Consider the following 14,875-nt stretch of genomic DNA (forward strand, 5'->3'; position numbering starts at 1 on the left):
TCTGTGGGTGATGGCAAGATTAGAGATGTTGGAGGAGCAGGAGTCCAAGCCCTTGCTGTGTGTGTGTGTGAGTGCCATTGTGTGTGTACACAGGGTGTGTACATGTGTGGGTGTGTGCACAATGCCTGTGTTACGGGTTTGTGTAGGTGGCTGTTACGTGTGTGCATGCGTGTATACATCGTGTAGGCATGGGACATGGAGACCCAGGATCACAGTTTATGCTTTTCAGGTTTGCTGTGTGTGTGTGTACACGGGTGTGTGTTGTTTTCTCTGTACATGTCACTGCATGCAGCAATAATAACAGGATGTTCTGTGTTTCTGTCACTCTGCCCCCCTTTCCTCTGTGTTTCTGCTGTTCTTTTCCTGCGACAACAAAAGTCTTTAATAAGCATGTGTGTATGTGGCCTCTGTGTACCTGTGACTTATGAGTAAGTTCATGGATCTTAGTTCTTGGTAATATGTGTAAGGTTATATTACTTCCAAGAACCAAGCAAGCCAATTAGCAAATTTGTTCTTCTGTTAATGCTTTAGTTCCAAAGCAGAGTTTTAATGCATTTAAAGTTAGACTTTATGCCTTTATTAGATGAGCTTGCACATGAAAATAATGGCTGAGCTCGGTTCCCTGAAATGAGAGTGAGGCAGCCATACCTAAGAAATGCAGAAAAATGTTACTAGGGAAGAGATATCCTGAACCATTGGATGCATTGCTTAGTGTGTACCAGAAGGATAATTAACACATTTGCTCCTGGTTTTTCTTTACTCTGGTGGCAATCTCGGATGCCTGTGTTAGAGTGAGAGAAGGGCTGGGGGAGGAAAGAGGGTTGTCCTGAGACAGAGTGGATGTGGTTGTACTTTTCACGTGAATGAAAGGATGTTTGTGCTTCTGAGATATGGAGATACCTTTCTGTGGTCAGGATCATGGTGTACTCAAGCATGTATTTCAGGGGTTAAACTGGAATTCCCCTGTATGGGGACATGTGTGTCTTAGGGTTATAGGTCCATTTCTGTAGTGTGCTGCCCACATGATTGCCCAAGAGACTTGGGCCACGAAGTCCACACCAGCAGCTCTCATGTGGGTAACTGGGTTCAAGTATGTACTCCCTTGCTGCAGTGCTCACATATGTCAAAGCATGTATCCTGTGGGGTGTGTGGGCCTCAGGGTCTCAGAATGTGGATCCGTGCTATGCCCGTGCTCACAGTTGTCTGTATGTCTCAAAAGCACATAGATCCCCAGTTATTTTTTTGTATTGTGGTTCTCATATACACGTACCTCCACAGCTCAGTGTATGTTTCTGTACTATACACCTGTTCCTGAGGGAGTGATAGGGTTCTCGTGTCATGGGGTCCACATTTTTGTATGCAAACCTCCTAACACCTGGGTTTTACAGGTAAAGGGAAGCTGGGGACTGATTCTAGGGCAGTTTGCAGGCAATTTGCAATTCTGGAAGTAGACAGTGAAAATATAATTGTGGTCCTCCCTTGTTCTGTTCTGGAACCTAGAGGGTTAACAGGCAGCTCTTCCGGTCCACCCCCCTCCTTCCAGCCTGTAGCTTCTTGTTGCCGTGGAGATGGTGGCCCCGCCCCTGATGCAGCACCTGCCCCCCCATTGGCTGCAGTGGTGACTGTGGGGCTGAGGGGGGAGCCCAGGCCTGGGCAGCCATTCTGGAGCTGGAGCCGGAGCTTGGCATCCCCCCACTTACATTCTCTTCCAGCCCCTCGGCCCCTCTAAATTCCCTTGCAGCCGAGCCTCAGCTTCCTTTTTCAGAGCTTGCCATCCCTCTAGGCTCTTGGCAGACTGAGCTGCATCCGCATTCACCTCCCCTCCTCCTCCTCTCCCTATCCTTACTTGGGAGTCCCCAGAACCCCCACTGCCCATCCTTCCTGCTCCCTGCCCACTCCCCTGCATTCTTTGCTTTTCCCCTCCCCCCGCCCGCCGCCCTTCTGAGCCCCTGCCACTGCAGTGCACGTGGAACCGGCTCCTTCTCCCCTCCCCCTACCTGCCCCTTCCTTGGATTTTCTGTCCCCAGCTTCTCCCCCTGCTACTCCTCACAGGTCTCTTCCAAGACCTCCCCCTCCAGTCCAGGGAGGGGGTCATGGGAGGCAGCCCTGGCCCTCCAGACAGACAGGGGTTCCAGGAGGTGGGGGGCAGGTGGAAGATGTGCCCAGCAGGGGGAAGAGGAAAGCCTGCTTACGGGCAATGACCTTTAACCCATCTTTCCCCCCAGCTAGCCCCTTCTGGGGTGGGTGGGCACCAGGGACCTAGCCTCCCTGGATCTTTGGTGTCCTTCATTACTGGGGTTTTACTGACCCTCTCAGCCATGCTCCCCTGCTGACTGCCAGCCCCAGTCATGGGCCTAAGGCCTCCCACCCCATCCCCCTCAGGGGGCTCCTGCTCAGGTTCCTTGCCCCCTCCTTCCCGCTGCCAGCCTCTCCGCCGTCGCTGCTCTTCCTGCTGCTTTCCGGGGGGTAGGTGAGGCCGGAGCTGAGGGGCAGAGGGAGGTGGGGGTATGCACTGGGGTCAGGGGTGGGAACCTGGGTTAACAGCTTCCCTCCTGGCCCCCTCCCCAACTTCCCTTCTGGCCATTTCCTCCCCTCCAGAATACCACTTGGGTCGCTCGAGGAGGAAGAGTGTCCCAGGGGGGAAGCAGTACAGCATGGAGGGCGCCCCTGCTGCGCCCTTCCGGCCCTCGGTGAGTGGTGCCTACCAGATGTGGCTCAGCTGGGCCCCCTCCCCTCCAGCCCCAACTGGGGCCCTAGGAGTCTGAGAAAGAGGGCAGGATGGGGAGAGAGGGAGTGAGAGTGAGAAAAAGAGTGTGTGTCTGTGTGTGTCTCCCCACCTCTTTGGTTTCCCCCTTCTTGGCTCTGCCCCCCTGCTACTGAGACCAGCCCTCCCACCTTCTCCAAGCTGTGTGTGTGTGTGTGTGTGTGTGTGTGTGTGTGTGTGTGTGTCTGTGTGCTTGCACTGTACCCATGGGAGCAAGGAAGACAAACTGGCATTAGGGTTCCTATCCCCCTTTTCTCGCTTCTGGAGACTTCCCTTTTCCCCATCCCACTTTCATCCAGGGGCTCTCTACCAGCTGAGGGATGAGCAGGTAGAACTGACCCTGCCCCAACCCACCCCATCCCCATTTCCCCCCCAGCAAGGCTTCCTGAGCCGACGGCTAAAAAGCTCCATCAAACGAACGAAGTCACAACCCAAACTTGACCGGACCAGCAGCTTTCGCCAGATCCTGCCTCGCTTCCGAAGTGCTGACCATGACCGGTACACGGGCTGGAGCATGTGGGATGAGATCGATGTAATGTAGGGTCTCTTGTGTGAGATGCAGAGGGAGGGGGTTATCTGTGTGCAAAGGTTGGAGGATTCAACTCAAGTTGGTTGGGGGATGTCACGGGGCAGGGGACAGAACAGAAAAGAACTAGAATAGGGATCTGTGAGCAGCAGGAGAGGTGTAGGGTGGCAGAGAGAAGACAGACAGACAGGCTGGAAAGGGAATGAAGGTGAAGCCAAGGAGGGACTCCTCAGGGACTCCTCAGGCCAAGAAGGATGGGCTCTAGCCCAGGATCAAAGGAGCTGTACAGGAGGAGAGTGACCCTGGAGGAATGTTTAAGGAATGCAGGGAAGGGGTTGGTAGGTGAGTGAGCAATAGGCTCTAGGTGGAAGGGTGTCAGGGAAGGTCAGGAAATACAGGGGCAGCAGGTTGGAGTGGGGCTGGGGGTGGCTGAATGAATGGATGATGGCTAGGGCTCAAGGACCTCATCAGTGAGGGAAGAGACAGTATACGGCATGGCAGAGAAGGGGAGGCTGGGACAGGTGTGCAGGGTGACAGAATGGGGAGCAATCCATGGACTGAGGCATGAAGAAGCAGCCCGCAGAGAAGTCCAGAAGGCACTGTCCCTGAGGCCAGGCTGAAGGAGACCTCCATTGTTTGCCTTTGTTGCCTGCCATTTGGGGTTCCTCTCTGGGTTTCCCCCTCACCCAGTCACTCCCCAGGGAGAACCATGCCCTCCCTTTCCCCCATGTCTGGCCACCCCCAGGATTGGGCAGGTAGGGAGGTTGGGATAAAGTGAGTCACACCTTTCCCTGCCCCCCTCCTATGTTGCCAGAGCTGGATTTGGGGCCGGCAGGGGGTGAGGGCATGGTATTCCTGGCCGCGGGGGCGGGGTGGGGGGCCGGGGGCCGGGGGAGCGTCGCGCTGACGGCAGCCAGAGCCTGCGATGACGGGGCTGCTATAAATAACTTCTTGGAGGCTCCCACACCCGAGCTCCCCTCCCGCTTTCCCACTGCTCTCTACTCTTCATCCCCTGCCCATCTCCATACCACTTTTGTATTGCTATCCTACCCCTCATTATTCCATGCCCCCAGCCCCCTTTATCTTCTTCCCCCCTGCAGTGATTTTTTGGCACTCCATCCCCTCTTAGCCCTCACCTCGTTTCTCCCCGGCCATCTCTCCAGTTGGCCCTCCTCCTCTTCTCCTGTCCTCTGTCTTGCTGCACATACCTTTGTCTCCCCCTTTCTCCTTCTTGCCCTACCTCCTCTTCTTCCCTAGTCCCTGTATTCTGTCTTTTATCCTCTTTCAGCTCTTTTCTGCCCACAGCTTTCTCCTATTTCTTATGCTTTTCCCTCACTCTTTCCCCTGCTTCTGCTAAAACTTGTCCTCTTATGCTGTGTTCATTCATTCATTGAATCATTAAATGTTTATCAGGCACTAGCCTTGTGCCAGGCCCAGGCTAGACATATCTCTTCTCTGTGCCTTCACTTCTTTACTTCCACTTTTTCCTTTATACTGAGGCTCTGGTTTCTGGGGTTACCTGGAGTTACTACCTAGAAGTGCCCCAGGCCCAGTTTGTTCTCTCCTTTTTTTTTTTTTTCTTTTCTGCTATGGTCCATTTCTGTGTTGAGATATTACTAGGTGTCCCCAGTCCTCGCAATCCCTTAGGTGTGAGATGGTGGGAGTTTTTTTTCCTTTTTTTAAAAAAAATAGAAATAGGGTCTCACTGTGTTGCCCAGACTGGTCTTGAACTCCTGGGCTCAAGTGACCCTCCCACCTCGGCCTTTGAAAGCGTTGGGATTACAGGCGTGAGCCACCAGGCCCAGCTGGAGCAGGGGAGTTCCTTAAAGGATTCTGATTTTTATCACATCCCTCACGTCCTTCCTGATAGGCAGGGTTTCTTTCTGTGTCTGTTTGGGAAGGGTGTTCAGGGGGCCTTCTCTCCAAGTCTCCATCCTGGAACAGACTGATGATGCAGGGTACCTATGTGTTTTAAGAAGAGTGGGGGGGCCGGGTGCGGTGGCTCATGCCTGTAATCCCAGCACTTTGGGAGGCTGAATCACTTGAGGTCAGGACTTTGAGACCAGCCTGACCAACAGGGTGAAACCCCGTCTCAACTAAAAATACAAAAAAAAAAAAAAAAAAAAAAAAGAAAATAAAATTAGCTGGGTGTGCTGAGGCAGGAGAGACGCTTGAGCCCAGGAGGCAGAAGTTTCAGTGAGCTGAGATCACACCACTGTACTCCAGCCTGGGCGCCAGAACGAGACTCTGTCTCAAAAAAAAAAAAAAAAAGAGTGGGGAGCCCTGATCCCTTCCTCTCCTGAACCTCCTGCCTGCCAGGGCCCGGCTGATGCAAAGCTTTAAGGAGTCGCACTCTCATGAGTCCTTGCTGAGTCCTAGCAGTGCAGCTGAGGCATTGGAGCTCAACTTGGATGAAGATTCCATTATCAAGCCAGTGCACAGCTCCATCCTGGGCCAGGAGTTCTGTTTTGAGGTACTGGGTCTAGTGGGCTGGGGAGGGCCAAAGGACAGGGGTGATGGCAGGCGGGGGGCAGAGAGGTCTAGAGAAAGTGGCACAGGTGGGGATGTCAAGGTAACAGAAACTTCTGGGACTGGAGGAAAGGAGGATAGGCCAGGGAGGAAGAGAAGGTAGCAGAGTCTCCTCCCCTCTGTAGCCCTTTCCCTCAACTCCACACTCCTTTCTAGGTAACAACTTCATCAGGAACAAAATGCTTTGCCTGTCGGTCTGCGGCCGAAAGAGACAAATGGATTGAGAATCTGCAGCGGGCAGTAAAGCCCAACAAGGTATTGGGGAATAAAGGGGACACAACCTGTGCAGGGCAAACGTGCCAACACAGGAAGCTGGGGGCCTAGGGAGGAAAGTGAGTTAAAGGAGGAGAGGCTTGGGGAAGGAGAGGATTGAGGTACAGGGTACCTGGACAAGCAGGGGGAGACCCCCATTATTCTGAGTCCCCCATTTCTTTTCTCTTTCTGTACTGCTACCCTGCCTTATGATCTCTTTCCCTGCCATAGAAGTCGTAGATGTACAGAGTTGATGGGTCTCTGGAAATTCTTTAGTCTAGCTTCCCTGCAGGCAGGAATGCTTCACTAACACCCCGCAGGACACATAAAATACACTTAGCCAAGTTTCTGTACCTTGGTTTCCTCTCTAAGACAGAGGGTACTGGTGGCAGTGGGTTGGATTAAATGATCTCTAAGGTCCCTTTGGCACATAAATTCTATGAGTCTGTGTTCTTCCCAAAACTTCATGCTTCCAGTTCTGTCAGCTATTCTCTGTATCCCAGTTTCTAGCAAGCTTACAGTCCTAGTCACCCTCCTCTGGGGGAAACTCGTGTGTCTTGATGTCCTTAAAGAACTCAACCCAAGATGCTGACATGATCTGACCTATGCAGAGTACAAACACCATGTTCCTTTTCAACACACTGCAATATCACCTGAGCCTTACCATTAGCTTGTGCTCAATTGTATCCCCCCAGGCCCTTACTCATTCTTTTTTTTTTTGAGACAGAGTCTTACTCTGTCACCCAGGCTGGAGTGCAGTGGCATGATCTCGGCTCACTGCAACCTCCGCCTCCTGGGTTTAAGCAATTCCTGTGCCTCAGCCTTCCCAGTAGCTGGGATTACAGGCATGCACCACCACACCCGACTAATTTTTGTATTTTTAGTAGAGACTAGGTTTCACCATGTTGGCCAGGCTAGTCTCAAACTCCTGACCTCAGGTTGTCTGCCTGCCTCAGCCTCCCAAAGTGCTAGGATTACAGGCATGAACCACCACACCTGGCCAAGCTTTACCCATTCTATATGCAATTCTTTTTTCACAATTTCTGATAGTCTCTGCAGGACTTTCCAGTTCCCTTCAAATTCTACATTAATATTTTTGGCTTGTTATTCCAGCTTTAAAAATCTTTCCAATACTGTTTGTGTTGTTTGTGTTGTCTAGTGTATGTCTACGCTTCTAGAGTAGTTTCCTGGGGCTGCTATAACAAACTGCTACAAACTGGGTCACATAAAACAACAGAAATTTATTCTCTCACAGTTCAGGAGGCTGGAAGTCCAAAAGCAAGGTATCAGCAGGGCCATGCTCCCTTTGATGCTGTAGCAGGGAATCCTTCCTTGCCTCTTCCTAGCTTCTGGAGGTTGCCAGCAGTCCTTGGCATTCCTGGGCTTGTAACTGCATCCGTCTAATTTCTGCCTCCATCTTCATGTAGCTGGCTTCCTTCTGTGTGTCTCTGTATCCTGTATCTCTGTCTCCAAATCTCCCTCTCCATATAAAGACACCAGTTTTTATAAGGTAGATTAAGGGTCCACTCTAATTCAGTATGGCCTTTTTTTTTTTTTTTTTTTTTGAGACGGAATTTCGCTCGTTTCCCAGGCTGGAGTGCAATGGCATGAGCTCAGCTCACTGCAACCTCCGCCTTCCAGGTTCAAGTAATTCTCCTGCCTCAGCCTCCCGAGCAGCTGGGATTACAGGCGCGTGCCACTATGCCCAGCTAATTTTTTTGTATTTTTATTAGAGATGGGGTTTCACTATGTTGGCCAGGCTGGCTGTAACTCCTGACCTCAGGCGATCCACCCACCTCGGCCTCCCAAAGTGCTGGGATTACAGGAATGAGATACCATGTCTGGCCTCTTCTTAGTTTGATTACATTTGCAGGGATCCTGTTTCCGAATAAGATCACATTCACAGGTTCAGGGTAGACATGAGTTTTGGTGGGATACTATTCAACCCAGTACACCATCTCACCTTATGATTGCTGTCTGTATCCCACTTTCTTACTGTCTCTCCTCTTTTGGTGTCTCTCTGTCCCTTCCCCCTTTAACATCGTGCCCACCCCACCATGCCAGGACAACAGCCGCCGGGTAGACAATGTGCTAAAGCTGTGGATCATAGAGGCCCGGGAGCTGCCCCCCAAGAAGCGGTACTACTGTGAGCTCTGCCTGGATGACATGCTGTATGCACGCACCACCTCCAAGCCCCGCTCTGCCTCAGGGGACACTGTCTTCTGGGGCGAGCACTTCGAGTTTAACAACCTGCCGGCTGTCCGTGCCCTGCGGCTGCATCTGTACCGTGACTCAGACAAAAAGCGCAAGAAGGACAAGGCAGGCTATGTCGGCCTGGTGACTGTGCCAGTGGCCACCCTGGCTGGGCGCCACTTCACAGAGCAGTGGTACCCTGTAACCCTGCCAACAGGCAGTGGGGGATCTGGGGGCATGGGCTCGGGAGGGGGAGGGGGCTCGGGGGGTGGCTCAGGGGGCAAGGGCAAAGGAGGTTGCCCGGCTGTGCGGCTGAAAGCACGTTACCAGACAATGAGCATCTTGCCCATGGAGCTATATAAAGAGTTTGCAGAGTATGTCACCAACCATTATCGGATGCTGTGTGCAGTCTTGGAGCCCGCCCTGAATGTCAAAGGCAAGGAGGAGGTTGCCAGTGCACTAGTTCACATCCTGCAGAGTACGGGCAAGGCTAAGGTGAGTGTTGTGCCCTCAGGGAAAGGTGACTTGGGAATGGGCACTTGCTTGGGGTTTAGTGAGGACAGGGCAAATTCACAAGATTGGGTTGTGCAGAGGCTGACACTTGGATTTTCCTGGGCCTCAGGACTTCCTTTCAGACATGGCCATGTCTGAGGTAGACCGGTTCATGGAACGGGAGCACCTCATATTCCGCGAGAACACGCTCGCCACTAAAGCCATAGAAGAGTATATGAGACTGATTGGTCAGAAATACCTCAAGGATGCTATTGGTATGGCCCACACTCAGGCCCTCTTCTTCCCAAACCTGCCAGATGTCCACCCCAGACCCCAAGTCCACCCTTCCACAGCTTGATACTTCCTAACCCAGAGTCCTAGGACTCCAGCCTCCAACACCTGATTCTGAAATTTCCCCAACCCTGGCCACCCCCTTCCCTGCCCTTGGAAAGTGTGACCACACCCTCTTGTGCCCCCACCCCCCAGGAGAGTTCATCCGTGCTCTGTATGAGTCTGAGGAAAACTGCGAGGTAGACCCTATCAAGTGCACAGCGTCCAGTTTGGCAGAGCACCAGGCCAACCTGCGAATGTGCTGTGAGTTGGCCCTGTGCAAGGTGGTCAACTCCCACTGGTGAGACTGGGAACGCTGGGCTGGGGGGCCAGGGTCGGGGGAATTATGTGTTCATCTGTTCATCTATCTGTCCATCCTCAAAGAGGACTGAGCACCATTTATGGGCAAAGCATTGTTCTAGGCGCTATAGAGCAAACAGGTGAAAGAGGCCTGGTCCCTGCCCTCAGAGGGCCTCCACCAGAATGAGTGGGGACAAATTAGAAGAAAAAAAAAAGCCACAGAGCCATAATGGTGTGTAAGTGCTGAGTAAGGGTCCCCCCAACCTGTGTGTGATATAAGGTCAGAGAGAAGGCAGAGCTTTGAGATAAGCAGGGAAGAGGTGCCCCCTTGGGTAGGCTTTGAAGACTGGTTTAGGTTCTGATATATGGACATAGTTGGCAAGAAAGCCATTTCAAAAGAAGGCTGTGAGAAAGGCACATGTGTGATGGTGAAAAGGCCCGGGAGTTTTCAGGGGACATTAAAGTAGGTTAGTGGCAGTTACATCCGGTTTAGTGGAGCATGTGCCTCATAATGGGGAGTGGTGGGAGAGATGTCTGGGCAGGAAGATTAGCTTTAGAAACTGGAAGGCCTCAAGGAGTCTGAGGTCATTAGTAGGCCTTGGGATGCCATTAAAGGTGTCAGAAACATTGTGATTTAGCAGATTAATCCATAGGCTGGGCATGGTGGCTCACGCCTGTAATCCCAGCACTTTGGGAGGCCAAGGCGGGCAGACCACCTGAGGTCAGGAGTTTGAGACCAGGTTGACCAACATGGAGAAACCCTGTCTCTACTAAAAATGCAAAATTAGCCGGATGTGGTGGCACATGCCTGTAATCCCAGCTACTCGGGAGGCTAAGGCAGGAGAATCACTTGAACCTGGGACACAGAGGTTGCAGTGAGCCGAGATCACGCCATTGCACTCCAGCCTGGGCAACACGGGTGAAACTCCATCTCAAAAAAAAAAAAAAAAAATTAATCCATAGGTAGAGTGTATGTAGTAGAGTAGAGGGGTGTATGTTGGGGGATGACTGGAGTAGAGCCAGCTGGGGGCTTGGAGGCATGAAAGTCAGATCTTGAATCAGAACAGTGACAGAAGTTAGGAAGGAGCTACTGGAAGGACCCTCTCAGGAAAGGATCAGTAGGAATTGTCAGCTTATTGGAAAGGAGGGAGCATGTCTGTGGGGAGTCACGGATGACTCAAGAGGCCATGAGGCTGGTGGTTGGGAGACCGGTGGCCTCATTGACAACCAGGAAAGTCAGGAGGAGGAGCCAGTTGGAGGTGTGGGGGCGATGGTGAGCTCTGCTTTACACCAGCCGAGTTTAAGGTGTCAGTGGGACATTGAAGTGGAACTGGGAGGTGCGGGGAGTGAGCTCTGAGCCATTCCAGGGACTGGGGATCATGCCTGGGGCACCTCCATCCCCATTTCCCTGGAATCCAGAAGAGTTGGGGGGTCCGAGCTCCCTGTACCTCAAGTGACCCTCCATCTCTCTCCCATCTCTGTCTCTCCCTGGTGTCTGTTTTTCTTCTCCTCCTCTCCTTGTCTCTCTCCCACACCCCTCCATCTCTCTCCCACGTGTCTCTCCCCTCACCTTCTCCTCCCCTCCATTTCTCTCTCCCTAATCTGTCTGTTCCCTCTGCCATGGCCCCCTTCTTCAAGCAGCCTCCCATCTTGCTCCTGCAGTCCCTTCTTCCCTGTCTCTCTCACCCCTGTTTCCACACCCTCACCTCCTACCACCCCCCTCAGCATGTTCCCTGGAAGCTGAGGGTCTCTGGGGCTCAGTCCCGGTCTCTCTCTTTCTCTCTCTCTCTCTCTGTCTCCCTGCCCCTTCCCCCCAGTGTGTTCCCGAGGGAGCTGAAGGAGGTGTTTGCTTCGTGGCGGCTGCGCTGCGCAGAGCGAGGCCGGGAGGACATCGCAGACAGGCTTATCAGCGCCTCACTCTTCCTGCGCTTCCTCTGCCCAGCGATTATGTCGCCCAGTCTCTTTGGGCTTATGCAGGAGTACCCAGATGAGCAGACCTCACGAACCCTCACCCTCATTGCCAAGGTCATCCAGAACCTGGCCAACTTTTCCAAGTGAGGGAAGCTTCAGGAGTGGGCAGGGCAGGGAGTGGCAGGGCTGGGGGTGGGCACGAAGGGTCTCCTGAGTCCCCAGAGATCCTGAGATGGGGAGGCTATGATACCTTGTGTGTGTGTGTGTGCGTGTGTGTCTGTGACCTTTATCTTCTGGATTCTTGGCTAGGTTTACCTCAAAGGAGGACTTTCTGGGCTTCATGAATGAGTTTCTGGAGCTGGAATGGGGTTCTATGCAGCAGTTCTTGTATGAGATCTCCAACCTGGACACGCTAACCAACAGCAGTAGCTTTGAGGGTTACATCGACTTGGGCCGAGAGCTCTCCACACTGCATGCCCTGCTCTGGGAGGTGCTGCCCCAGCTCAGCAAGGTCAGCAGATCCCCTCTTTGCCCTATCCCCAGATGGCTCCAGAGGTTCCTGGAGCCTGAGAAACTACCCTTTGAAGATTTTTTTTCTCCCCTTGTTCCTCGAGGTGTCACTACTACTATCCCAACTCAGACCCCCTCCACCTGCACCCTCAGAGGCCCTCTTAGAACTGGGCACTGAGCCCCCAGGTAACAACCTTACCCTTCCAGGAAGCCCTCCTGAAGCTGGGTCCACTGCCCCGGCTCCTCAACGACATCAGCACAGCTCTGAGGAACCCCAACATCCAAAGGCAGCCAAGCCGCCAGAGTGAGCGGCCCCGGCCTCAGCCTGTGGTACTGCGGGGGCCATCGGCTGAGATGCAGGGCTACATGATGCGGGACCTCAACAGGTGAGCACCTTGGGACAGCCAGGCCTGTGCCCTAAGAGCCCTTCTCCTGTTCTAGATACTCCTCACTGGGCCCCACACGCACCTCTCTAGGGCTTGAAAGAAGGGAGGAAAAAGCACCAAGTTCTCAGGGAAGACGATAAGGAGACAGGTACAGTCAGTGGTAGGCTGAGAGCCCTTTACAGCCTGAGGGAGTGAGAGATGTGGAGCTCTAGGAATAGGGCTGAGGCTCCACCAACTCATGGCTTAGTTGTAAGCCTAGAGCATCCCTCCTGCAAGCTCTGATTTGCTGTCCCTCTGCCTGCCCATGCTTGTCCCCAGGCTGAGGTTCAGCCAGCACATCATGTCAGCCATGTGTCAAAATGTTCAAACATCTCAGTAATAGCTAGTGAATAAGCACTTCCCCCAGCCCCCGACCAGAACCCCACGGACCTCCCCATGATCCAGCACTTAGAGCAGTGACAGCAGAAGCCTAGCAGGGCCTGCAGCCTGCTCCAGAGTCCCAGCCTCCATTCCGATGGGTGATGCCCGTGCTTCATTTGCTGCTCATTATTTTGATGATGGCCCTGCTTGTTCCTCTGCCCATGTCTTCCTCCATGACACCATACCCATCCCACCATTCCCGCCTCTCCTTTCATTTGTCCACATCTCTCTCCTTCTCTCTCTGTGCTTGCCCCTCTTTCCATCTCTCTCCAGCTCCATCGACCTTCAGTCCTTCATGGCTCGAGGCCTCAACAGGTGAGGGGCTCTCCCCTCCCCCACCCTCCTCTCCTCTCCTGTCTGTTCCCAGTCCCGCTCCACTGGCCTTCGCCCTACTCCTCTCCTCTCCTCCTCCATGGACCTCATCTCCTCCATATCTGCCCAGCCCTGCCCCCATCCCTTCTCTTGCTGCCCCCATCTCCCCTCCTCTAGGCCTCACCCCCTTCCCGGAGGGGCCCTGTCCTTTCCCTTTACTCACCTGTCCCCTCCCATCCTCCCTGCCTGCCCTCTTCAGGGCTGCCACCGCTAGCTCTCAGCCCTTCCCTCTGGGTCCCACTTTTCACCCCAAGGCCTGTGCCAGACCACAGCAAGGCTCAATTGCTAGGAGCCCCGACCTTACCTTCTGCTTGTGTGCCCCCTTCCCTTCTGACAGCTCTATGGACATGGCTCGCCTCCCCTCCCCAACCAAGGAAAAGCCACCCCCACCACCGCCTGGTGGGGGTAAAGACCTGTTCTATGTAAGCCGTCCACCCCTGGCCCGTTCCTCACCAGCATACTGCACGAGCAGCTCGGACATCACAGAGCCAGAGCAGAAGATGCTGAGTGTCAACAAGAGTGTGTCCATGCTGGACTTACAGGGCGATGGGCCTGGTGGCCGCCTCAACAGCAGCAGTGTTTCGAACCTGGCGGCCGTAGGGGACCTGCTGCACTCAAGCCAGGCCTCGCTGACAGCAGCCTTGGGGCTACGGCCTGCGCCTGCCGGACGCCTCTCCCAGGGGAGTGGCTCATCCATCACGGCGGCTGGCATGCGCCTCAGCCAGATGGGTGTCACCACAGACGGTGTCCCTGCCCAGCAACTGCGAATCCCCCTCTCCTTCCAAAACCCTCTCTTCCACATGGCTGCTGATGGGCCAGGTCCCCCAGGCGGTCATGGAGGGGGCGGTGGCCATGGCCCACCTTCCTCCCATCACCACCACCACCACCATCACCACCACCGAGGTGGAGAGCCCCCTGGGGACACCTTTGCCCCATTCCATGGCTATAGCAAGAGTGAGGACCTCTCTTCCGGGGTCCCCAAGCCCCCTGCTGCCTCCATCCTTCATAGCCACAGCTACAGTGATGAGTTTGGACCCTCTGGCACTGACTTCACCCGTCGGCAGCTTTCACTCCAGGACAACCTGCAGCACATGCTGTCCCCTCCCCAGATCACCATTGGTCCCCAGAGGCCAGCCCCCTCAGGGCCTGGAGGTGGGAGCGGTGGGGGCAGCGGTGGGGGTGGCGGGGGCCAACCGCCTCCATTGCAGAGGGGCAAGTCTCAGCAGTTGACAGTCAGCGCAGCCCAGAAACCCCGGCCATCCAGCGGGAATCTATTGCAGTCCCCAGAGCCAAGTTATGGCCCCGCCCGTCCACGGCAACAGAGCCTCAGCAAGGAGGGCAGCATTGGGGGCAGCGGGGGCAGCGGTGGCGGAGGGGGTGGGGGGCTGAAGCCCTCCATCACCAAGCAGGTAGGTGAAGGCAGGAGGAAGGCGGGCTGGGTCACAACAGGGAGGGAAGAAGGAGACGAGGGGGGTGGGGTTGAAACAGAGTCTGTGGCCTGAAGTTAGAATCTTCTTGCCTCCTTTTGGCCATTAAACAAATGTGTATAGAGGGCCTGCTATGTGCCATGTGCTATGCCAGGCCCTAAGGATATGGCACTGAACCCTCTTAGCATTCTCATTCCAGAGGGGATTAGTCCATAAGTAGAATGGGGGTGACTGGAATAGGGCCAGTTGGGGGCTTGGAGGCATGAAAATCAGATCCTGAATCAGAACAGTGACAGGAGAAATTCTCTGGCATTCAACTCACATCTCTGGCATTCAGAGGTGATAAAGGCTACAGCAGGGCAATAGGACTGGGACTGTCATCTCCTTTGGCTGTGCTGTTGCCCTCTAAATGTACCCTGCTTTTTCCCACCTTTCCTTTCTCTGTTCACCCTCACCGTGCCTT

General features: G+C 54.0%; 1 protein-coding gene across 5 annotated transcripts in view; it reads left to right on the top strand.

Moving 5' to 3' along the window:
• The window catches only part of SYNGAP1 (synaptic Ras GTPase activating protein 1), a 31,965-nt gene that overhangs the window by 9,570 nt on the left and 7,520 nt on the right, over window positions 1-14,875 (top strand). For 4 of the 5 annotated variants that reach the window (XR_004245778.2, XM_032141468.2, XM_032141473.2 and 1 more), the window contains exons 4-15: window positions 2,599-2,690; window positions 3,141-3,262; window positions 5,610-5,763; window positions 5,976-6,074; window positions 8,136-8,759; window positions 8,887-9,031; window positions 9,243-9,387; window positions 11,204-11,440; window positions 11,607-11,808; window positions 12,015-12,193; window positions 12,887-12,928; window positions 13,323-14,394. Coding sequence is in view for 4 of the 5 variants with exons in the window: in XM_032141468.2 (XP_031997359.1) it covers window positions 2,599-2,690; window positions 3,141-3,262; window positions 5,610-5,763; window positions 5,976-6,074; window positions 8,136-8,759; window positions 8,887-9,031; window positions 9,243-9,387; window positions 11,204-11,440; window positions 11,607-11,808; window positions 12,015-12,193; window positions 12,887-12,928; window positions 13,323-14,394 (3,113 nt within the window). In the remaining variant the exon portion in view is untranslated. The remainder of the gene's footprint in view (window positions 1-2,598; window positions 2,691-3,140; window positions 3,263-5,609; window positions 5,764-5,975; window positions 6,075-8,135; window positions 8,760-8,886; window positions 9,032-9,242; window positions 9,388-11,203; window positions 11,441-11,606; window positions 11,809-12,014; window positions 12,194-12,886; window positions 12,929-13,322; window positions 14,395-14,875) is intronic. The other variant, XM_058432481.1, reaches the window with a different exon arrangement.

The sequence above is a fragment of the Hylobates moloch genome, unplaced genomic scaffold (assembly GCF_009828535.3).
Source record: "Hylobates moloch isolate HMO894 unplaced genomic scaffold, HMol_V3 SCAFFOLD_20, whole genome shotgun sequence".
NCBI lineage: Eukaryota > Metazoa > Chordata > Mammalia > Primates > Hylobatidae > Hylobates > Hylobates moloch.